The 25,534-nt window shown below is 41.6% G+C and overlaps 1 protein-coding gene across 3 annotated transcripts in view; it reads right to left on the bottom strand.

The window, feature by feature from the left end:
• GRK5 (G protein-coupled receptor kinase 5) overlaps positions 1–25,534 on the bottom strand; it is a 172,963-nt gene that overhangs the window by 15,013 nt on the left and 132,416 nt on the right. For 2 of the 3 annotated variants that reach the window (XM_038181479.2, XM_038181480.2), the window contains exons 6-12: positions 16,666–16,758; positions 13,599–13,662; positions 12,913–13,053; positions 11,858–12,048; positions 7,234–7,271; positions 6,325–6,414; positions 4,857–5,065 (exon numbers count right to left, since the gene is read on the bottom strand). In XM_038181479.2, the coding sequence (XP_038037407.1) occupies positions 4,857–5,065; positions 6,325–6,414; positions 7,234–7,271; positions 11,858–12,048; positions 12,913–13,053; positions 13,599–13,662; positions 16,666–16,758 (826 nt within the window). Of the gene's footprint in view, positions 1–4,856; positions 5,066–6,324; positions 6,415–7,233; positions 7,272–11,857; positions 12,049–12,912; positions 13,054–13,598; positions 13,663–16,665; positions 16,763–25,534 lie in introns of all 3 variants that reach the window. The other variant, XM_021273452.4, reaches the window with a different exon arrangement.

Genomic DNA, 25,534 nt, shown 5'->3' with positions numbered 1-25,534 from the left:
GTAAATGTTAGAAGTTGTTTGGTGTGTGTGGTCAGAGGATGGAATGGTTGAGGATAGAAAAAAGCTGCCTGGGGGGTCCTGGACTCCTCTGTGATGGAAGTATTCAGTAACCTCTGACGCAAGAAGAAAGTCTCTAAGTATGAATGCAGTTGGTCATGGGTGGCTAGCCACTGTGGGCTGAAAGACACAAAAGGGAACAGGCTGCTGGGAATGGACTGGGACTGAAAGACAACAGAAAGGATGGGATTTCCATGTGAAGCCCAGCTGCAGAGAAGCAACCACCTGCCTCTTGAGGAGAACCCCAGGAGAGCCACAATGGAGAAAAAATAAGAAATTTGGGGATTTTGATAAGCTCTAGATGCAGCCAGCTCTAGAGATGGCAGTAAACAAAACTAGATGCTTCTCCTTGCTTCCGTTGTGGATGCCAAGAGATAGCATGGACTAGAATAGCTCTCAGAAGGGAAAGTCCGTCCTTTCTCCAAGGAATAATGAATCTTACACCATTTCCTGCAGCTCCAGAAGCTTTCTGCAATTGTAAACCTGTGTTTGAGCCTGAAATGTGCATCCAATTTGGGATCTCTCCAGGGAAAGAAAACAGAGATAACAGCTTTATGTTTTGAGTCATCGCTACAGTTTTGTTTAATACAGTTTCAAAGGATGTATTTAAAATGAGTAGAGAGCAGAACAAAAGGAACTACATGAGTCTGATGACAAGCCCTCCCAGAATGGCAGTGCAATGACCCATTCAAACATAGTTTCAGTGTAATTCTACAGCCTAAGCCTATGGAGAATTCACAGAGACACAGATCTGAAGATGGCTTAGGCATGAAGTTATACCAAGCAGCAGAGCTTTATGTCCTGGTAATAAAGGCTCCAGGTGACACTGGATGTGTCTAAGTAAGGGCAGGATTTAGTCTAGACTTAAAAGACAAAGCATGACTAGAAAAGGACTTTCAAAGAAGACTCTTTGAGTAACAATGGTGAAGTTACATTAAAGTTCTTGTTCTTGATAAAAAGAACTCTGATATTTTCATGTCACTTATTTGATCCCAGCTGGGGATTCAAACTCAGCAACGTCTGAGACTTTTTCCAGGACTTTGTTTTGCTTTCTTTACGAAAAGAAACAAGCGTTGTGAGGATTGCTAAAAAAAGACAGCAGTCCCCAAAGCACAGCTTTATTTATCTTCACGTGATCAGTCAGTTCATATCCAGATCATACCATATAATAAATAACTCTAAGTTCAAAGATGTTAGTCTTAAAATTACAGGAGTAAGGGAAATTCATGAAAAGAGAAAAGGGGAATAGTAAAACCAATTCCATTGACTAAGCTTATGAAATAAAGGGTTCACCGAGATAAATTTCAACCCTGAAACAGATATAAACATACTATTTTTAAAAATTTATAGAGAATAGAAAAGTAATACTATAGATGTCTCTGATTTAATAAACAAAACAAGACAGTGTTGTGGGGACTGAGGATGCTAGAATGGCATAAATGATTGTACATTGCACTACTTATGGTTATGATAATCACAGCCCAATCTGGCCAAATGTAGAAGAGTCAGAAATCTCAGGCATGGGTAACAGTAAAGCTCATTGCACAAGCTTAGAATAGAAGATATTATTATTTTTATTATTATTATTATCATTAGCTGTAGCATTAATAATCATTTGAAGAGTGAGAGTTATTCTGCTGAAAGTAATTCTTAGGCAGCACTGATAAACTTTAAGGTATAAAAATATATGAATAAGTTGGTTTCCAAAGACGAAAGCAGAGAGAAGGGATGAAAGCAGACAGGAGTAGCAGCAGCATGATGACAGTAGTTCTGGTGGTGAGTGAAGAACAGAAGAAATTGGTTTTAGGAAAAAAAGAATCCATCATCTTTTAGTTGGTTAGGGTGGCACTTCAGGAAGGAATCAGATATCAGACTTACAGAACAGCCAAGGCTTGGAAGGGACCTCTGGAGGTGGTCCAGTCCAACCCTCCTGTTCAAAGCAGAGTCACCTAGAGCAGGTGTAAGGCCATGTCCAGTTGGATTTTGGATATCTCCAAATGCAAGGACTCCACAGCCACTCTTGGCAACCCGACTATAAGTATTTATAAGTATTTATAAGTATTTGACTACTCTCGCAATGAGAAAGCGTATCCTGATTTCAGAGGGCACTTCCTGTGTTTCAGTTTGTGCCCATTGCCTCTTGTTCTGTCACTGGGCACCACTGAGAAGGGTCTGGCTCTGTCTTCTTTGCACCCTCCAATCAGATATCCCTTCTGTGGACTAAAATGGGAGCTGTAGGAGTAAGACATGACAGGAAAGCAAGAAGGGCCTATCCAGTATTGTTCAATTGAATGCACTTCAAGTCACATCCTTGGATGCAAGACTGCACTTGTCAGGGGAAACACACGTACGTCAATGAGGTACAAGTCATAACAACAACAAACGGGGAGTATTTCCTAGAAAGATTGGATTTTTTCAGAGAAAAAAACAACAAAAAGAAACATGAAGCAGTTATGTTATATGGGAACTATGGGTTGGGGAGCTTCCCAGAAAGCCAGCTGCCCCTGTTCCTAATTATTTATTATTCATCTCTGCTTCAGTCCAAAATGAGGGCTGATTTATGGGAAATGACTTAGAAAATGAAACATGGAAATATGGGATGGATGATGATTAATGGGAGCTATGGTATGTCCCTGCAAAAACACAAAGGGCATAAACATCCAGGGGAGGAAGGTTGATGTGGAGTGACACTAAAGAGTTTTCATGAGTAAGTGAATAAAGGCTATCAGATCACAGAGCAGTACACTTTGAAGACTAGGAGACAAGGTGGAAAACATGTTCCTCACTCTTGCTGTGAAGAGTCTGCTACAGGTAAGCCTCTTGTGTTTGGATATTTCTGATGGCCCAAGTTGAATTTATGTACTACGGCTTTATGCTTGATTTCCAGGTATGATGGAAACTTAATTATACTTTTTTTTATTTTTATTTTTTTTTGTTCCCTGATAAGATGCCGATAGAAAGCAACACAGTTCTAGTTTTCAATATAAAGAGGAAAAAGAATTTGGGAAAATGTATTAGAATCTTGGATTTTTAAAGAATCTCTTATAAAAAATGACTTTTGGATGGAAAACCTCATATTCCATCATACTTATTACCAGAAGTAAGGCTTTTCCTGTCTTAAGACACAGCAATTTTAATGCATTAATGTTCACAAAAGACAGCATTCTCTTTGGGTCCATTAAGAGTTTGCACAAACCACCTAAACAAACACGACTTGTGATTGGACAGTAAAGCAGTAATAACCAAGTTGTTAGGGGTGATTTTTGTACAGTTCATGCCTTTCCTGGGGCAAGGGAATGAAACAGATCATTTCCTGAGGTTCCCTGAAACCATGGGTTTCTATGGTTTGAAGATGAAAATGACCACTACAACATACTGACTTTTGCTGTCTACTCCCCTGGGAGAGGGAGATCTTCTCCAGCACTATCCCATCAATGCTACATTGCTACTAATTCTTCTCAGCTTTTAAAGAAAGGCTTGGTTATTTTTCTAAAAAGTGTATTTTTATTCTTTTATGTCTCACGCCTGCAACTAACTACAGAACAAGCAAAGCATTTTTGCCTTGTGACATTTTCATTTCATGCTAATACTTGAAAGTGCACAAACTCTCTGCCACTCCACCAGACTCTGCTCTTCACCTGGTAGGAGTTGAGATGCTACTAGAGAAAAGATGGCAGACCTTTTGAGCACATGAAATGGTCTGTATGAGCCTGTGGCTGTCCTACATCTTTTTACGCTGGGGCTCTGAATCGCAGATTAAGGGCAGTGTATGGCCTAAAGTATCTATCAAGAGTGATGTCAGTTAATTACTACCCTGGGGATTCAGCAATGAGTTGGTGCACTGTGAGTTAATGACTTCCAGGCATGATACTTGGCAATGCTACCATTACTTTGCAAGGAGACTTCAGTGTCTCTTCACGAAGCCAGCCAACCAGAATGTTGTTGATATGCTGTTTGCTTGCCTATTGCACAAGATGTTGGTGCAACTCTCACTACCTATTTGTTGATCTTTCTCTCCCTTCATTCTTTCTCTACAGTTTACATAGATATGTCACCGTCTCCAAAGGAGACTTCACTCTTTAGCAAACAAATCAAGAATAAGGCTATATCCCTTTCCAAATTACAATTCAGTCTTCTAAAGATGGATGTCGACAAGACATTGATGAATTCAGACACAGCTTTGAGATTTCTCAAAGGGTTTGAGGATTTCCATTGTCAGACATGGCTATTGTGCTATGAAAATGACTCCCAGCTGAAAGGGTGAGAAAACATTTTAAAGGACAGCTCAACAGTATTAAAAAAAGCTGGATACCCTGGCACCCTGGGGGAAAAGTTGCTAACAAAGTTAGTGAGATGGGGTGGGACAACATTTGAGTGTCACAATAATTTCATTGCATAATCTTTGTCCTGCTTACCCCCAGCTCTCACCAAAGACAATGGAAGCATGGGGTTTTCAGTTCCTTGCAGGAGACACTGAGAGTCTTGCATCATCAAGTCCTTTTTATTTTTTCTACAAGATTATAAAACACAGAAAGGCATTCTTGACTACAAACTAACATTCAAAGTCTCACGAGAATAGATACCGCTCCCTTGGCCATAAAACTTTGGAGAGGACTCAAAATGACCATGATCCCAAATAAACACAATTTGAATGAATAAAGAATGCAGTCATCCCATCAACAGATGAGCTTGATTATTGCTTGCCTCTGCAGCCCCTCTATGGTACCGCATTACCTCTCAAACCGTGTCAGATGAAGCTTGCTAATGCAGCTGCCACACTGGGCCTTCAAGCCCCTTACCATTTTACAGATGGACTTGGCCTCCTCAGAAAACTTATGGGAGTACACCTCCTCTGTCTCCAGCACTCTTCTGTCCACTTCTTCCCTCTTCACCTTCTCTTTCCTTCCGCGAAATGGTGATTGCCCAGCAATCATTTCATAAATGAGACAGCCCAGCCCCCAGTAGTCAGGGCTGAGTGTATATCTCTGGTTGTTCAACACTTCTGGAGCTGTGGAGGAGAAAGATATATCCTGTGACAATGTTTGATGTTGGCGGGAAGAGAGAATGGTGGGCAGAATATAAAAACACCTCCTGATTTCTGATGACTGAATTACGGAAAATGCAGCATGTTACATGCTATGCTATTTTCTCTACATGCCATGTTCATGCTGTCTTCTGAGTTCTCTACCAAGCCAGACCAATTGAAAAAAACAAAACAAAACAAAACAAAACCAAGTTGAAGCTAAGTATTAAGGAGAGGCCCAGTCTTAAGAGTGCTTCCAGACTTCTCTGTTTATGAAATGACACACAAGCACACATCCTGTAAACAACAGTGACATTTATCCAAAAACAAATTCTGTCTTCTCATTCAATTTATAATTTATTTCCCCTCCTTCAAAAAAAAAACAAATCTATTTGTTTTGTGTTGCAAACACCCAGTTTGCTGTGGGCATATAGTCACTTCCTTGCAGGCATCCTTACCTTCCATCCGTGGTTACAAACACACACACATATGCTCATGGGCACAGAGTCTTAGTGTGTACACAGAATTACACTGAAATAACAAAACTTAGAAATGACAACTGACTTGCTTTCTTTCATTAAAGCTTCCATATGATACAACAGTGGCTCATATCAGCTAGCTTCTATTTAGTCAAATAAGCACGTGCAATTTTTATTCCACAAAGTATGCCTACCCAGAGAATGCATGAAAATAATTACATGCAATTTCAAAGACAGTTCTAGTTAAATCTGGGAGTGTGTTTTTTACCCACGTACAAATCTCTACTCTTTTGTGTAGCCTCCCACTGTCCAAATAGCAAAATATAGATGTGGACTTAGCCACTTCATCATAAACATACAAATACTTTTTAAATACTATATGAAGTAGCAATGAGAAAGAAATCTTTTCTTTCCTTTGTGCACATAGCCCTACTGAAATAAATCTATGATAAAATCACTAGAATTCCAGTTGTCTGTTTTTTTTTTTTTGTTTGTTTGTTTGTTTGTTTTTTCTAATTTTTCCTTGCTGATTTAGCATTGTAGACCAGTCTCATTATGAGCTGCTGTGGTCCAGCCTTTTCTTGACTTCTGATTTCCTCTAGATTTATTTTTTTTAATTTTTTTTTCTGGTTTGCATCAGGGTACTGGACCTAGCAGAATGTGATTTTTTAATTTTTTTTTTTCTTAAGCCTACATGGCAGAAAGATCTCCAAAGCTCAAGTAATCTCAGCAAATTGTCAAAAAGATGAGCTACTGAAAACTTACCCATATACCCTACTGTTCCTACCCTTCCACGGATTGATTCACCCTCAGGGATTTTTACAGCTAGGCCCAAATCAGATATTCTAATATGGCCTGGAAGGAAAAACAAAAACAAACAGGACAACACAAAGCAGATATAATCGTTTGACTCCAAATTAGCTCAAAAATACAACAGTTGTCAACACTACAATACTCTTGCAATTTACTGTTATGATATGTGAGGAAATGAGTGTCCTAAATCACTGAATTGGAGCAGCTTCATTGATAAGGAAAAGAGGAATTACTGAGAGGGATATAATGCAGTGAAATGTTAACGGCCAGGCTATGGACTAGAGTAGATTGCGTTAGGCATTTCAAAGCAAACCAAAAAAAGACACCGAGTAGCATACTGTAGTGGAGTGTCTTGAACTGATCACAGTGGATGGATGGGCTGACATAATTCTGAGACTCTTTGATGGCTGAAGGGACTACATCTGGTCTATAACTCAGCGTTAAGATTTGATTATCGCTGCCCTCAGCAGCAAATGGGTACCTGGCTTTGCATAAAATGAGAGCTGGCTCAGCAAAGGACGAAAGTACTTTTGAAAATGGAGCGGGGAGCATAGATTAGAAATCACAATGTCCTTTGTGTTGTGCTAGCCTTGTAACAATAGGGATGGAAAAACAATGGAAAAAAGGCAGACACCACCAGCAAAGTCATGCTCTCAAGAACACACCCTGCTGTGTAGCACAGCTGCTTCCTTCCACCCGTGCAGCGAGTTCTAGCACTTTACCCACCCCAAGACATAGTATTAGAGTATGTTGAGCCTCTTATTCACTTCAGAGCATTATTTGTCTTTGTGCAATATGTATCCTAAAACTAACTTAATCTATTTTACTGTGAAAGAACCTCTGTAAACCTCTGAGACTTACCATAATCATCTAGCAGGATATTTTCTGGCTTCAAATCTCTGCAAATGAAAGATAGCGGTTATTTGTATGAAGCTGGGTTTGATAACATAAGCATATGACAGTGTGTGAGTGCATTTATTACTAGTAATAAACCAATTGAGTGTCAACTCAAACAGTAAGGAACTCATGGAACCAATACAACTTTCTGCAACTCACCCCGTAGTTAGAACAAAACCATATGTCTTTTTCTAAACTGGAGTTACATTTTTTCCACTAAGCCAAGCTTTTAGTTCATAATGCACTCTATAATGGACTCATCCATCTAGACCAGTAAACCCTGTAAACCAAGCCTTGTAGTGCTGTGTGTTGATAAATCTCTGCAACATTTCCTTTTATAAAATATTTTTGTTAAAATATTAAACATTTTAAAATATTTTATTTGCTTATGAAAATGATAACAGCAATCCGCTGGGCTCAGATTTGCTCTGCTTGGCGTCTGGCTCAGGCCAGTGACGTGAATGTGTGCACACACACTTGTGCACATGTATAACGGCTTCAGCTAGTTTGGAAAAATGAGGGGCAGAGAGGGGAATGCTGTGCCCAGATTAAAATTCTTCTTACAAACATTTAGGAAACTCTGATGCCTATGTGGTTTGGAGCAGTGCCACGAAAACTGGCAAGGTGGTCACTCTGATGTCAAAGATGTGCCTTTCGCTGCTCATGTGGAAAAAAAGAAAATCCCCAGTCCAGCCAAGTTATGAACTTCTGAAAAAATATCTCCCATTTTCATATACGCAGCAGAGCTGTGGCAGGTCATTCTTATAAAGGGCTTGTCCACACCAAGCCAGCTCCACCAGCTGCAGCTTTTAGGTGCTGTCCGTGCCAGCCCCTCTCCATCCCTGCCTCTCCTGGTGGCAGGGGGCTTCTGTTGAAGCAGGAGCTGTACGGCCGTTCTCCCTACTCCTACGCAGACATCGCAGGGGCAAGGAGCAGCCTCTGCATGGGCACGGGGCAGAGAGGAGCCAGCTGGGAGCGGGGGGAGCCTGGATCAGGCACCAGTGTGGTTGGGTAAGGCAGGGAGAAGTGCACTGCTTCGATTCACAGTTTTCTGCCCTGATTTTATCTGACGGATTCCTGCGGAAACCCAGCATTTTGCCTGGTCCAAATCCAAGCAGTGCTCGGTCTTGCCTTTTTTCAAGGCCTCCTTGCATTTGCAAACCAGCTTGATTCCGTTAGCTTCCCAGCAAGATGCATTTTTTTTCAAAGAGCAAAGAGAGGCGGGTGTGCAAGAGGAACCCTCCCAACAGGAGCCGCATGCTGCACAGCGGCTGGGCAGGAGGCCTCCTGCATCACTTCAGTGCCATGAGTTTTCCTCCGAACAGACACGTGGCAGTTTCAACATTGATGAAAGTGACACTTCAAAACCTGTCTCATTTCTATTTATATTTTTCAAGCAAGAACACAGAATGCTGTGAACAATCTCCCCTTCTCTCCTGTTTCAGACACTCTGAATCTCTCCAGATAAATGTCACTGGGTGCCCAATGATACCAAGCTTATTTTCCAAGTAATCAATATCGAAATATGTGAAGGGTGTTCCCTACTTATTTTATAAGACTTAATACAAATCCCTTAAGAACTATTTCCTTGAAGAACTTAGACTTCATTAGTTACTTCATCCTCCACTCCAGCACTTATTAGTCCCACCTAAAGCTATGGCTATGGCTAAATGAAAAGGATTCCGCATGCTAGCAGAGAAAAGATATTTTCTTTGAATGAGAAAATGAGAGACTCCATGAAGACTCAGAACAGTTCAGTCCTTACAGTTCTCTGTGATTTAGGGCAATTAAGGCAGACTTGCCTTCCCCCTCAGCCATCACTTGTCATTTCTGTTTTCAGATCTCCGGTTCCTCAGGATCAAGGCCGGCTCCCTTTGCATGGCTAACACTTGGAAGTGTCAGGGAGGACTGTGATTTCTGTGCTGAAATGTCTAGAAGAATTAAGAGCCCTCTGTGGACCTGGTTATATGTAAATATGCTTCCCAATGGTACAGCTTCTGAAATGTAAACTGGCCTTGCCTAAACATACTGAAACATAAACTGCTGGCACGGCGCCCATGCTGGAAAGGCTATAGTGCATTGTTCTGCTCTACGGGACAGCATAAACAATACAATTAATCATGGTGGACAAGGCTTTGCTGTGTACTGTAGTGCCTAGGACATTGTGATCTCGATGCAGATTGGAGCTTGCAGGCACTGCTATAATATAGATATATTGCTACACTGCTATTACATATATATATATGTATAAATTTGAGGAGAAACAGAAGGTTTTCTTGTTTGCTTTCCATGAACAATCAACCCATTGACCTTTACTAACATGATACAGTTGAGAAATATAATGGAAGCTCCTCGTTTGACAAGGCAATTCTGACTTTTTATCTGATGCTGAACCTGAAGTCTGGCCCGGTTGTTTTTTTCGGGTCACATACACAGTGTGCATCACTGGTGCATGAGATGGGGAGGTATTTTGGAATGCTCTGATTTATTCAGAAGCGTTTTGTTCACAGAAAATGAAATTAAGTCTGAGGAATAAGTGTTTTGCTATGAATTATTCACCTTGAGAAAGCTGTAGCATTTAGTTGCTATATTTTATTGACCTATATAGCACTTTTCGCGGGTCCCAAAACACTTTGCAGTATTACAAATTAGGGGTCTCTGCAACTGCTCCTGAAATACTGCTAGAAAATGTCACCTACTGGGATATAATATCATTCATCACCAAAATGAATGTGCCATCTGAAGTGCAAACTAGCAACTCTTTTAAGAGTAGCATGAAACAAGCTCTTAAGAAGGTAGGATGCCATTTCTCTTAGAGCCCCATACTATTTTAGATGGCCAGATCTAATTTGTTTTATTAGAGAGTGGCATTGGTATGGCATTTTACCAGTCACGTTATGAATGTATTTTTCATTTTCATCAATAAGGTATGCTTACGATTTATTTTTTTTAAAGAAACAACATAATACCTCCTAAAAGTTTTCTGAATGTGATAGGATGATTTTTAAAGAAAAAGGAAGCCAGATATGTCACTCAAGATCTGATTTTTCAGTTGACATTAAACATTTAATTCCATTTTGTTCCTTGAAAAATTCTACTTCTGGGCCAGTGCCAAATAAATCAGCTTATTATCTATGTCTGCCCTCCTTGTACGAGCTAGCAAGATCTGAGTCACAGCAAGGCAACCGAGTAGCAATTTGTTAGAGAACTCCTCCAAGGAACAATATCATAATTTATCTATATACAGGCATATACACAATGCTTATTATACATCGGCATGTCAATGATTTAAAGTGTAGCTTAGTTAAAAAAAAAAAAAAAAAAAAGGCACAACAAACCACCATGTTATTGTCTATTAATCATTGTCCTTGGATGTTTTTCCATCAATTTACAGAACCTCTTCTGCTGTGAATGCTAGCAATAATGATTTCACAAGCTAGGACCATGAAGACAAGCATTAAATGTTGTTTATAACTATATTGGTTGTTGATTAAAGAAAAATAAATAAATCCCCATGGAGCCATGAGAGCTCTCTCTAGAGCTACCCTTCATATCCAGCCAGTAAACCCTAAGATGTCCTGACAGAGTGCTTGTGTATAACCATAAGCCAGCCTGGAAACCAAGAACTTGGCTCCTCTAGCTAATCAAAACTAGAATTTCCATGTCCTAGAGCATTAATCTGTGCCTTTTGTCTCAAACACTCCTATGTTAATTACTCTGCTGGAAGAGAGGGAAGTCCGTGGCTGCCTGCAGGACACTGCCAGCCAGCGTCCCAGCTCCGCAGCAGTAATGGAAACCTAGAGACTGCCTCATTTTGCAGGAAAACTAGGAGGCAGCAAGGAGAGATGTGGGTTTGCTGCAGGTCCTGAAGCACCAGCAGTGCTCCAGCAGAGAGCTTGTTGTGCTCTGTGTGAGGATGTGCAGCTTCTCAGATGAAAGGGGTGTCTGCTTTCCAAACCCACTTGGCCCTCAGCTGGAAGCAAAGAGGCACCGTTTGTCCAGAGTGCCCGGACTTCAGAGTGGTTCCACCTGCTCTAACAGAAACTGCATGAGAGGAGAATGAAACCAGCACAAAGTACATGAGAAGAGAATGAAACCAATTACAGCACACTACCATGGCTCATGGGCCACAGCTTTCCCTTCATCATCTATATATTCTGCTCCCTATGGGGCAGGAGAGGTGTTTTTTTTCCCCATGCCTGATGTGTCATAGCCCCTAATGCAACACAATCTAATTAAAACAGAGGCTTGAATAGAATGATCTCCATTTCATACCAACTAGAAACTTGATTCCTTAATTATATCTCTTTAAAGAACTTTCATAATTCTCTCAGGTCATTCAGTGCATGCCGAGGTAGGATTTGGGGGAATTTTGTGTTAGTTCTGTGTAATTTAAACATGATGTTTTTAGTGAAGCAACTGCTTCCTTCCACTACTACTGAATCGTACTGTATTTGCACATGGGTCTGCAAAATTTCATCAAAGACACTGAGACACCTAAACCATATTGTACCACCATGAGTAGGGGGGATGCAGACAATTCTGTTCTACCAGAGAAAGTTGTCTTAAGACTCTCAAGAATACTTACCTATATACTGTGTTTTCTCTGTGAAGGTCTTCTAAACCACAAAGAATCTCTGCTGCATAAAACAAAGCTCTTTCCTCTTCAAAGCCTGGGTTTCCCATGTTGTAGATATGAAACTTCAGGTCACCTCCATTCATTATGGTCAGAACTAAACACAGTGCATCCTTTGTTTCATAGGCGTAGGCTAAATTGACCTAGGAAAACATTTGTAGCATGGTTTTGACAGTTCAGTTATCTGCTAGGGAGAAATCACTCACTTTTCATTAGCAATTTTCACTAGATAAAGAGGAAAAAAAACCATTGAATTTGACAAGGGCCTTATCACAATAGCAAACAGGCATTTTAAAAGTATAATAATGTTGTATAAAAAAGTATAAAATGTTGTTATGTTAGAATTAGGTTATGTTGTTATGTTAGATATTAGGATGTTATAGATTGATTTGTTGAACCCAGACTACTCATCATCAGAATCCCCAAGTTTAATTCTCAGATGCTTCCAGGCAACAGAAATCTTAACAGACAAGGGGAGATCCAACTCCAGCTGCTCTGTTTTGTTGGACAGCTGTCAAAAAAACACCATCTCAGTGGGTTCCCAGATAGCCCACAAGAGCTGGCAGAACTCAGGAAAATCCCAAGTCAGGCAGACCAGCTCCACATCACTGGCTAGATGCCCCTACCAGCCAGTCTCTTCTGATCTATTTGGGCTGAATCTCCTTCAGTCTGCTCCAAGCTCCTCTCTCCCAGGCTCTGGGGATTCAGGTAATCACGCAGGATAAAAATAGCTCAGCCTGATGCAAGCCCTGATGCAAGTCAAGGCTGTAAAGAGCATCAAGCTCACATGGTAGAAACAGGCACCTTGCTTGGTGCATTTCTCACAGACCACAGATAAAAGCGAGACTCTGCAAACGTGCATGGAGCAGGACTAAGGTGAAATGTGGAAGGATTGGTTCCCTACAGAAAATGGCACCTTTTCTGTAACAGGAGTTGGATCAGATACAACAGGAGAGGGTGCCCAGCAGGTGAGCACAGAACTAAGCTCTAGAGAGTTCAATACTCACTACAAACTGACTATTGACTTTTTCTAAAATCTGCTTTTCATTTAGTGCCATGGATTCGCCTTTCCTCTTTTTTATTCTCTTCTTCTCTAATCTTTTGCAGGCGTACATCTTCCCTGTTGCTCGGACTTGGCAAGCGCAGACCTGAGAATTAAAGAGAACAATTGCTGGGTAAGTCAAAGAAAACACTTTTTCTGGGTTGCACTTTGCTCCTCACAATCTGGTCTGATCTGATTTAGTCCTTTTAAGGCTAGAGACAGTGGTGGAGCGAATAAGGCTTAGGCGGGGGCATCTGGGGAACCGTCTACAGTTTCCAAACCTGCTGTGTAATATTGGTTTAATTATTCCACTTTCCTCCGCCTGCTTCCTATCCCACCTCCTTTTGTCTGTGTAGATGGTAATCTGCTCCGCAAAGGCCTGCCTCTGCCTCCTCGGACTCTGCTGCCCAGGCAGTGACCTCAAGCCATTAGTAAAATACAAGTAGGGTGTGACCCTAATTCCACTGTGACTGCAACAGTCAAACACAAAATAATTTTCGAAAGTGTTCTTTTGAGATTGCAGTGTCAAGAGAGGTTAAGTAAAACCGTCAGCAATTAATGAAAATCAGCCTCTGTCTCATCAAGATACTGTAACCTGCAGTGCCTGAGAAGCAAGAAACAGTCTTAACAGAAACTTTCAGAATCACTCACCTCCCCAAAGCCGCCTTTCCCTAGCACCCTGTACTGCCTAAACGTGTTTTTCGTTACTGGTTGCCTGGAAGAAAAGGAAGAGAGAAAAAAAAAAAAGACACACTACATTTAATGCACTCTCTGTGATTTATTTATTTCAGGGCATACTTTTGAAAAGCAAAATAGATAAATATTATATAATCACATTATTTCAAGGTAATTATATTATATAATATAATATATAATTATGTAATTACATTACTTCAATACTATGTATGGCCTGAACTTTTCAATTCCAACATATTAAGCTGTAATAAAATACAACACATTAGTGAGTCATCAGGATAATTTCTGCTAGCATCTTAGGACCGAGGAGGGTACTGAATCTCCGTTACACAGTTTTGGCCTTTGTCAAGCAGAGACGAGGCCTGAGAGCTTGCAACAGCATTTTAATTCCACAGCTCATCTTGTGATGCAGAGGAATTTTTTAAGGGTCGTGCTGGGCTAACATCTAATTACTTTGGTCTTCAAGCTGAGAAAAAGAGATCCAAGATTCAACCACTATGAAAATACTTCTATTTTCTTGACCTTAAGCAAAACAGGAAATCAATATGAAACAAGCAAAAAACAATCTCAGGAACTGGAGAGGAGAGCTCGGATCCCATTCACAGAAGGGTAAGAGCAGGAAGCATGGCTCGGAGCCCTTCCAACCCGACCTGAATTACCTGCCTCTGGGGACAGCACCGCTGGGCAAGAAAGGAGGAAGAGCATCTCTTTCCTTTCAGGCACGTGAAACAGATTAGCTGCAACCATTCACCTGACAAGAAAGTCTTCTTCTGGTTCAGTTTCTTGAGCAAATTAAGCAGAGGGTCTTTTATTTTTTTATTTTTATTTTATATATTTTTTCCCCTCTGGTGAGTTAACCTGTGTGCATTTTCTGTAGCAATTTAAAGGCCAAATTAGGGGTTAAATAAGTCTTTCTGACAGCAGAGTGCTCCATAAGGGTACAAGATCTAATAAAATTCCCACAAAAATCTGCTCTACCAAAAGGGCTCCAGCCCTAAATCTGGCTTCTACCGCTTTTGCTATCATCACAGTTTTACAGTGTGACAGAGAAAGAACTCAGGGCTCTGAGATATCTGATTTTGTGTCCACCAGTCTATCACTAAAGTTTTAAAATTGCATTAGCAGTCGATATGAACGTTCATCAGAACCTCGTCGGAGCTTTGTTTTCCTCTGGCGGGCAGCCAGCCGGCAGAGGGAGCACAAAAACGCGGCTGTTCCAGCGGCGGCGATGATGAGGTTGATGACAATAAGGAATAAACGTTAAAGTGAATTGTTTCATTTATGCTCATCATTGTTTTTAAAAGTAGAGGGAGAAAACTCTGCAAATAGCCAAAACGGAAAGAGGAAAAATGCTGTTTTCAGGCTTCTAAGAAGATACTGCAAATTCTGTTAGGGTTAAAAGCAACAATTAGCAGAGATAACTACGTGCTCAGCAATGTCCCTGGAGTAAATCGACTGTTTGACTCTTCACTGGAGCCAGCAGGCTGCCAGAAGGAGCTGTTGATCACTCCACGCTACTAACAGCTCTTTGCTAATCCTAAAAACAGTTCTCCTTAAGCCAGATAGGCACAGCCAATAGCTTGTCACATTTGTTGGGGGAATGGAAAAAAATAAAATCCTCAAAGCATTTGAGAAAATTCCTTATCCTGAATGTGAAAATAGCTGGGAAATAGCCTGGCTAGAGATGAATCATCTGATGTTTTTCAATTGAAATGGAAGAGTAAATGCTGGATTCAGAGGAGGTGGCATGTGGAGCATGTCTTGGCATGAAGCGGCTCTCCCCTCTGCCCACCACCTCCCTTCCCCCTGTGCGGCAGCTGTGTAGCTTTCCAGGGAGAGTAACTGGCACAGCTCCTTTGATCTCCGAGCCCTTATGCTCATATCCACCACTCGAGGATCTGGTCCCAGCTCATCTGCCGTAATTAATTCCATTTGTGGCAACTGGGGCTTCTCTTGACTCAAGGTCGCTGTCACCCAGCAGTGGTCATCTGCTACGGCACTCACCAGCAAGGAGGGGGCAAAGGTCCCATTCCCTGCAAATTAATACCCACTAAGGCAGCTTGCTCATTAAATGTGCTCTTCAGTGTCTAGCCAATAAATACCATGTGGGACCTATATGCTGCATTTTTGTCTCTTTACGGTGTTTTAATAATTGTGATAACTGGTCTAGACAAAAAGTCACCATATTCGGAGCGTAGCTAAATAGAAAGACAACAAAAAAATCTGAATGTATTTTAATCGTACCTAATACCATTAAACAGCAGAACATTCAAGCTTTAGAAGCCAAAACAGGCTCCCTAGTGTTTTGGGATGGATTTCTCTTTTATTATTTACTTCCCTACCAAGCAGCATCTGTTTCCCTCTTGCTTGGGCAGTGTTTGTGAATGCAAAAGCCAGAGACTGGATGTGTATCGTACATTTCGCGCTATAGATGCAGGAGGCTAGGTCATAAACAAGTGCAATGTGTCCTCCTGCTGTGCCATGAATAGCTCATTGTGACAGGGTCTACAATGAAATTGGCCACTGAGGTTTCCCAGATCACAGAGGAGACTTGGATTCTTACTTTTTATGGGCTGTACGTCTTGTCCTATTCACCAGGCATGCACAAGCATACTGGGCAAAGAAGCTGCCCAAGCTGCTTGCTGGAGCCTGCCACCTCCAGGACAGCGGTGTCCTCGAGATAGAAGGCAGTGGCTGGAGAGCTTTTCTGGGTGAGCTTCCCTGGAATACAGCTCAGGGGACAGGGAATGAGTCTTGATGGATCTTTTGAAGGAGAACAGCATAAAGAGGGAGAGAATTGCTGCATTGAGAAGGCCATAAATGGCAAGCACTGGGAAGAGGTACTAATGATGCTGAAGAAAGGACAAAACTGATTTTGCCTTCAAGACAAAGGGACTGTACGTGCACCATCTCAGCTGTCAGATTTTGGCAGCATTCTATGAGCTTTGCATGGAAAGTGAAATAAACCTTTTGTATTCGTTTCTATTACAAATAAATAAATAAATAAAATATTGTGACTTACCTTTCCAACCACTTCCACTGCAGAAACCTGTCGAAGTACATGCTGTTTAGGTATTCTTGGAATGGTTCCCCACTGAGGTGGTCAAGGACAGATCTATCTCAGATGAAAAGGATATATAAGCATTTTATAATCCTGATCTTGGAGCAAAAGAGAAACAAAACAAGACGAGAAAATACAGACTTCTTGAACAGTAGGGTCATTTGACTCCTACTTAATTCCTATTTTATTTTACTCATGGTTTCAGGCTAGGAACAAAGTGATATGTTTAATGTGCTTCATAAGAGAAGGAGTTACAAAAGCTGAATAGAAATATGCACTGATAATGCTTGCTGAAAATTAACAAGGAGCCTCCCATTGGCTTAAATGAACTTTAACAAAGGCTGTTAAACACTCAAAAAGTATCTTTGCTTCTCTAAATAAATTAAGTCTGGCTTAACACAACACCTGCAGGAACTAAGCTCCTAAACTTTGGGGGATGTTTACATCTGGACTGAAAATTTCTGCCTGAAGCCCATATCTTTCCAAGACAGACCATCAGAGATGTTATTTTGAGCAAAAAAAAAAAATCAGTCTGAATTCCTGCTATACAGAAGGATTAATAACTGATTAAAGTCCAAGGGCTTTTCCTAACACCGATGTGCCTTGTAGAGTAAAACAGAAGAAAAAGAGTCTGAATAATGATCTGGATTTGTTCCTGGATCAAGAGAAGAATTTGGGGACTCGCACAGTAGCTGCAAAGTCCTTATGAAAGGTGTGAGAAACACTCCGTAGCCAATAACTTAGGCTCAGGCGAGGATCTCAGTGAAGTAGTAATTTATTCGCGATTGCAATGGCGGGCGCCCCACAAGCAGGAGAGAGCGCATCTACTAGTTCCAAAACACAGTTTATATACCTTTTGATGGCAGGACCCTCCCCTGTTTCCCCACTGAGTGGGTAATCCAGGTTCACAATCTATCTGATGCTTCACAAACAATGCATGGCCTTCAGTTGCCGGCCTGTTAAATTTCAAATTTCTTTTGACATTTTTACTGTTTGAAGTGGTAATGTTTCTTCACTTATCTGACTTGACTTGACACCGTGATTTTCACCTAATTGTCCTAAGGAGACTGGTTGTCTGCATTTTACTAGGTCGCCTGCTAAACTTTCTTATCACTGTAAGCATATCTCAGTACCACATTCCCTCCTTCTAAACAATGTAACTCTGCAAAAACAACATTTCTATTCCCACAATTCCCCCCTTTTCTTTTTTTTTTATAAACTGTTGATTTTTGCAAAACCTTTCTCTAAGGTGCAATTTGATAGACTTCTTCTTCTTTGCTTTCCATCTCCTCATTATCTCCTTATCTGAGTAAGGTGGTAGCTCCATGGTCATTTGTTTCAATAGTGCGGTTTCAGTTAACCACTGTACTAGTCCTCTTACACAGGGGATAATGCAGCAACCAATGGCTGTCAAAACTCCTACAACTACGATCAATGTTGCAAATATGCCTATTTTTTTTTTTTTTATTTTTATTTTTATTTTTTTTTTGCCAATTCACTGGCAAGGGTGGTAAGCCCTTGCAATGCTCTTGTTACCGAGCCATCTGGGACACTATTGTTGGGTATAAGAGTGCAACAATGGTTGCTCAGTATTACACACACAAACACACCTCCTTCCTCTGCGAGCATCATATCTAATGCTATCCTGTTTTCCCAAGCCATTTTGCTGATGGCATCTAGTTGTTCAGCGATTCCTCTCATTGCATCCTTGGTATAATTGATGAATCTCTGCTGATTATAATAGAAATAATTAATCCAATCCGCATTTTTATTGATTGTTACCCACCAGAACAGTGACTCAAACCCTGCAGCAATTTGATTTCTGGCTTTATGTTCATCTGCAACTCCTCTAGGTACCCCCATAGAATCTATGTATACTCTATCATCAAATGATATTCCTAAGCCTCTTTTACTTCCTCTGGGTATTTGTGATGTTTCTCTTTCAAATGCCAGGGTGAAGGGTATAGCTAATTGAACAAGTGCACAAGTGCCTTCCCAATTAGATGGTAGGGTGGACCGTAAGATCTTCCCTCCACCGTACCACCAGAGATCTGCCCTGGGGATCTCTAGTCTTGAGCAGTTTCCCATCAAGTCCTTGGTAGCACAAGGCAAATTCTCCCAGATGCCAGGTAGCACTCACACCCTGCCGTGAGAGGCAAGCTGTATGGCTACCTATAGCTGTAGAGAATGCAGGGGGAACCGTGATATTGTTATCATGCAAGGAACAGCAAAGAGAGACTTACAGGCCTCATTTCCCCAGGCAGTCTTTTCTTGGTACAATGCAGTCATACATCGCATCCCTTGGGAGTCTTCGGTCCACCCCCATGGGAAGGGCACTATCTGGGCAATCAGTCATCCCGAGGCACAAGCATAGCAGTTGCTACGGTTGAGACTCTGGACAGTATATTTGACCCATTCTATCCAGGCATTCACATCCCCATACCCTGTTTGAATCTCAAATGTTTGAACTGCCACATTTCAGAGGGCCTCCTGTTTTCTCTCCTGTTTTCTCCTTGAGTTTCTCCCTTTCTCTGATGGCAATAGAGGATAGTTTCCATACAGCTATTCTCAATCTGGCTGTTGGGTCTCTCCCAGTTATTTGTTCTCTCTGCTCAATTGTCGTTGGGCATTTAAATCTCCACAAGCTAACACCTCACAAACATCAAACGTGACAGATTGTGGTACATAAACCTCTGTCACAGTCACCCATATTTTGATGGGGTATCCCGTTTTTGCTATTATCTGGTCATGCCTTTTCCAAGTTGCCAATTGACCAAGGCCTTCTCTGAGGCCTAGAATCACTAAAAACAAAATTAGTAATCAATTTTTCCCTGTCATCATTTTTAAACCTTAGGTTTCCAAATAATTATTGATACAAAAAGTAAGATGTACACTACTACTATAACAACCCCCCCTTGGGAGCACTGCAATTCACTATAGGTCTGTTCTTTCTCTCAATCACAAGTCACAGTCGTTAGTTACCTGTGAAAATAAAAGGTTAGTTTACAATTGTAAGCTCTTATCTTGCTCAGAGTCCACTATGAGATTTTTCAATTTCAACTTCCAACAAGTCTTTTGTAGGAACAGCTTCCCAGGTACTAGCGTCAACGGATGCCTTCACTCGAGTATAGTGAGTCGAACCTTTTTCCACAGTTCTTGCAGCTGTTTCAGTGGTTAGTAATTGTCCTTCCCATTCAGGCCGGGGTTGACTCTTTCCAGGTCCAAACCAGGACCCGGTTTCCTGGGTGATGGTGGTGAATGGGGAATTCCAAAGGTGGGGTTTGAGCCAACAACCCACAGGTCCTGAGAAATGACAAAGAAGAGGACAACCCCAGAATACAGTTCTTAAGAAAACTCTCTTGTTTTGAATTGTGGTATCTCATCCCTTCTGCCCAGATAGGGCAATCTGAACAGCATCTCATATGGTAAAATTCCTGTATCCTTTCTTGGTGCTGTTTAAACCTGTAGGAGTAAGCATTTTACCCAAGGAAGTTGGGTTTCTAACACTAGTTTAGTTAATTGCTTCTTTAATGTCTGATTCATTCGTTCCACCTTCCCAGAAGAGGAGGGGTGCCAGGGGCTGTGAAAATCCCACTCAATCTCTAAGGCCTGCTTTAACCCTTGCAGTAAAGCTTTACACCCATCCAGTCACATGGTCAATTAGAACAAACAAGTAACTCAGTAAAGTCTACCTGTATATTTTGGAAAGGTCAAAGCCCTGGCTCCCGTCCCCCTCTAGATGGGTTACAGAAGACCTTTTTATTTACCTTTTGACATGTGGTACATCCTCTACATATGTGCTTCCCTAAAGTGTATATTCCTACACAGACATACTTTCTTAGCACAACATCACACATTGCTTGCACTTCCCAATGACTCTTTTGATGTAAAACAGTTAATATTTGCCTCATTATCACTTTATTCAGCATTTCTCTCCCATTAGGGAGTATCCATTTTCCTTCAGACTTCATGGCTCCTGATTCCTTAAAAAAAATCTTTTTAAAACTTTTAGTTCTTTCTTAATTTTCAACAATTCCCTGAATCCTCTCTGCATTTATTCTGTTTTCTTTCAGACATTAGATGCCTTAAATACCTGATTTCTCTTTCTCCATATTGTACTTTATTATTATTATTTATTTTTTTTTTAATACTCCCAAGCCCTGCTTTCCCAGAAAGTTGAATAGCTTGTTAGTAGCTTTCTTCACAACTCTTTTCTCCTGTCCTGACAATAGAAAATGATCCACATATTTGTTAACATTAATACCTCCTTGGGAGGTTATAATTGCTCCAAAATATATATATATATATATATATATATATATATTTAGAACTTACCCAAATAGATAGGTGGCCCTGTAAACCCCTGAGGTAAAATTGTCCACCTATATTGTTGCTTCCGCCCCCATTTCAGGGTCTTTCTAGTAAGAGGTGAATATACATGTATGTTTGCTCTCAGGGCCTGCGAGCACTCCATTAATAACACTGTTATTCCAGTCTAACAATTTACTATTTGAATGCCCAATTTAATCATCAAATCCCTTCTCAACAAGTTAGTCCCTGCCTTGGGTACATACAATAATTACCCAGTGATCATTTTATCCCCTGGTCTCAGCTTGGTATCCCCCAAAAGTGGCACTGTTATCCCAGCCCCTTCTGCCCCCATCACTTTTTAGGGTTTCATTAGTTAATTTAATCCCTGATACTTTACAAGTCAGTAATGACCTAGCTGTTCCCCAGTGTATTGGGTTTGATGGCAAGGTTCGGGGGGGTGTGAGAGGTGTGGGGGTGGGAAACTGCAGTGGCAGCCCCCGTGAGAAAAACCCAGAAGCCTCCCCGTGGCAGGTAAGAGACAATTTCATCTGGCCCCAAAGGGGCCCACTGCTGCCCAGAGCCAAGCCATGAGCAATACAGTCCCTGCCTCTGTGAGAGCACATCCACGAAAACAAACAAACAAAGAAACAAACAAAAACCTGCTGCTCAACAGCAGTTGGGAGAGCGAGAAACCCCCCCGCAGACACCAAAGTCAGTGCAGAAGGAGGGGGGAGGAGGCGCTCCAGGCGCTGGAGCCGAAGCCCCCCTGCGGCCGCTGGAGAGGCCCCTGGTGGAGCAGGCTGTTCCCCCCTCCCCGATGCTTGGGAAACTGAACAAACACCACAGCAAATATACCAAAACTTCTAGACTGTTACTTAGATAATGCCTACATCACCTTTCCCTGCTCATTCAACTTCAAACAGCTCTGTTAAGTACTACATGCCACACCTTTAACACCTTCAGCAACCCTTTTAACACTTCCTTTATCTTTCTCCAGCCTGTACTTTTCTAATACCAGCACCAAAGGCTCAGTCAGGGTCCAACTTAATTCCATACCTTTTCCCTCCAAGATAAACAACATATCAATATAGCGTATTTCATCCAATTTTCCTTCTTTCTTCCTTCTTCCACTCCAGATATTCCTATTCGAAGTGGCCAGCCTGGCCACACTTAAAACATCTTATCAAAGCCTGTCTCTGCTAGGACTCAGGCCACAACACAGGCAGCCTTCTTTGCCTGCCATTCCTTCATCTCTCTTCCTCTCCTTTCCATCCTGGCCCTGACTCCCCCTGAAGATTTTCTTCCTCTTTCTCCAACGCTCTGCCTCACTACCCGCTGCACTGTCAATACCATTGTTTCGCTCTCCTTTTTTTTTTTTTTTTTTTTTTTTTTTTTCCTTCTTATCTCCCCTCCGGACACACACCTCCAGGGCCTCCCGCAGGAGTTCACTACATCCCCCCACCTTCTGAAGCATTTTCTGCATATTTTGCCAGGCTTTAATCACACAATGAACTTTCAAGAGCCCTTGGGATACTGGGTCCTCAGGTCTCATCCCCAAGTACTTTCTCATTCTGACCCCAAGTCTCTCATATGATTTCTGTGTTGCACACTATTATTATTCCAGCCAGGATTGGCAAGTGGGTATTTCTGCCCTGCCGGTATTACCCCTGGTCCTGGAGGATGAGCTCTTTCCCATTCTTGTATAGCAGCTCTCCTCCTGATCATTCCCATTTCTTTCCCTGTAAACAACATACTTATAGACATAATTCCCTCCCCCAAGAGTATAAGTCAGGTCGTAGGAACTGGTCTAATTGTTCAACTAGGCTGTTGGGGTCCTTGAATAAAGACTTCCTCTCCTTCTTAAAAGTTCTAACCTCTCTGCTGGTAAGGAGGGGGGGGGGGTAGTTCACCTAAGAGGATACACAGTTATTGTTAGTACTGTTAGTATCAGGGAAGGCAAAATTCTCAATATCTCTTCTACCTTGTTCTAATTCTTGCCAGAACCTAGAGTACAATCCTTCTTTAGGGACAGTGTTAATTACAGCCCCTGTCTCCCTTCCTGGAGTGACTGCTGCTGTCACCAGTTCAATATTAAGATTATAGGGAGCATAACTTGGCTCCTTCTCTGAAAAAGGAATCTTCTTGTTTACACATAAATTTAAAGCCTGAATTTTCATCAGACCCGTATTTTGGCCAAAATACTGCTGTTTCCTTAATTGGTTCTTTTGTCCAGACTGATACACAATATTTAACCTTTTTTTTAAAAAAAAAAATTATTTTTCTTTTACACTTTTACAACCCCTCTAATTTTGGGATTATGTTTCCAATTTCTTATAATTCTTCAGGAAGAACTATTAGTAGGCACTCCCCCAGGGATATCTCCCTGTCCCCTGGAACTCATATTTTCCCATTTTTCCTAACCCTCGCCAGTATGTGCTACAGAAATTTCCCTTCTGCAGTGTACCACACACCAACGTACTGAAAAATGGGGGTGTACCGCCGAGCACTTCCCCGTGCCAGCGTTACCGCACACCTATGAGTTTACCAGATTCCCTGGAACTCGTGCTTCCCATCTTTCCTAACCCTCGCCAGTATGTGCTACAGAATTTTCCCTTCTGCAGTGTACCACACACCAACGTACTGAAAGATGGGGGTGTACCGCCAAGCACTTCCCCGTGCCAGCGTTACCGCACACCTGAGTTTACCAGATTCCCTGGTGTACTTCCAAGCACTTCCCCGTGCAAGGATTACCGTACACCAGATTCCCCTGGTGTAGTGCCAGCACTTCCCCGTGCAAGGGCTTACCATACACCAGATACCCGACCCCCAAGGCAATACTTAATATTTCTTACCTTGGTCTGTGCACAGAGTTACCGGATCGATTCTTAAAAACCCGGAGTGCCTACCTTCTTCCTTTCCCCACTACTTCACGGATCCTGCCTCTTTAACCAGTCTCGGGCCCTCTGTCAGCTTTCCGCAGAACCGCCACCGTCGATGCACAGGACCGCTGAAATCAGCGGGGCATGCCTTCCTGCTGCTGCGGCGGTGGGGCTCCCCAGTAGGTGACTGGATCCCGGACGAGCCCCCAAATTGTGAGAAACACTCCGTAGCCAATAACTTAGGCTCAGGCGAGGATCTCAGTGAAGTAGTAATTTATTCGCGATTGCAATGGCGGGCGCCCCACAAGCAGGAGAGAGCGCATCTACTAGTTCCAAAACACAGTTTATATACCTTTTGATGGCAGGACCCTCCCCTGTTTCCCCACTGAGTGGGTAATCCAGGTTCACAATCTATCTGATGCTTCACAAACAATGCATGGCCTTCAGTTGCCGGCCTGTTAAATTTCAAATTTCTTTTGACATTTTTACTGTTTGAAGTGGTAATGTTTCTTCACTTATCTGACTTGACTTGACACCGTGATTTTCACCTAATTGTCCTAAGGAGACTGGTTGTCTGCATTTTACTAGGTCGCCTGCTAAACTTTCTTATCACTGTAAGCATATCTCAGTACCACATTCCCTCCTTCTAAACAATGTAACTCTGCAAAAACAACATTTCTATTCCCACAAAGGCCAGTATGTAACTGTGACAGATAAGTATGTTGCTTGTGACAGGCAACAAGCAGCCAGAGACCAATAGACCTCCCCTGAGGAGGGCCAAGTGTTCAGAGATAAGAAAACAGAGGCTGAACTGAGAGCTGCCTGAGATGGAAGTGGTCATGATGCTTAACAGGGGACTATTGACCTGCTGGTTTGGGGTCCTACCTTGTTTACTGGGGCTCTGCTGTCTGGAGTGTCTATATATAAGAGTAAATAGACACTTTTCTAGATTTTGCTGGAGGAGGAAATAATCTGAAAAATGACTCTGGTTTGGGAACAGATGAACTGAGGCTCATCCTGGGGTGGTTCTAGACATGAGCAAACATTCAGGAAGAATAATGAGTCTTCTCAGTTCAGTTCCTCTCCATTCATGAACGACTATTCCTATGTTTTTGGATTTATTTATTTATTTTTTAATAATAATTCTTGCACCACACATTAGGAACAGGCAGGTAATTGCAAATATTCCATATTCAAAAGACAAATTGCTGCTGTTTCCATTGGCTGTGTCCAACTTCTGATTGGACACAGATCATACAGTATTTGTTTTAAGGAGATGAAATATTTCCCTTAAGTGAACTTTTTTTTTTTTTAATTTTTATTTTTAAAGGAAAAGTCTTCCTTAATGAGTTTTGCCAAATATCCAAAATCAAACTGAAAATTATAGGGGAAATTGGAGGGAGGCAGGGGAAGACAGTCAAAATATTAAAGGTCAAAGCAGCAGATACAGTTATACATACATTTCTTCTGCAGACTGATCTTAACTAGAAGGACTTGTCTGAAACTCATCCCTGCTCCTGCTCCAACAGGATAGAAAGTTTCAAATTTATGTGCATGCTCCCTTTTTTGGTCTGGCTGTGAACACTTCCAAAATTAACATTATTCAGTACATTTAGTAAGTACCAACAGCAAGTCTTTAA

Source organism: Anas platyrhynchos, chromosome 6, assembly GCF_047663525.1.
Source record: "Anas platyrhynchos isolate ZD024472 breed Pekin duck chromosome 6, IASCAAS_PekinDuck_T2T, whole genome shotgun sequence".
Classification (NCBI taxonomy): Eukaryota; Metazoa; Chordata; class Aves; order Anseriformes; family Anatidae; genus Anas; species Anas platyrhynchos.
The sequence above is the reverse complement of the archived record's forward strand: the minus strand, read 5'-3'. Positions and strand labels throughout refer to the sequence as shown.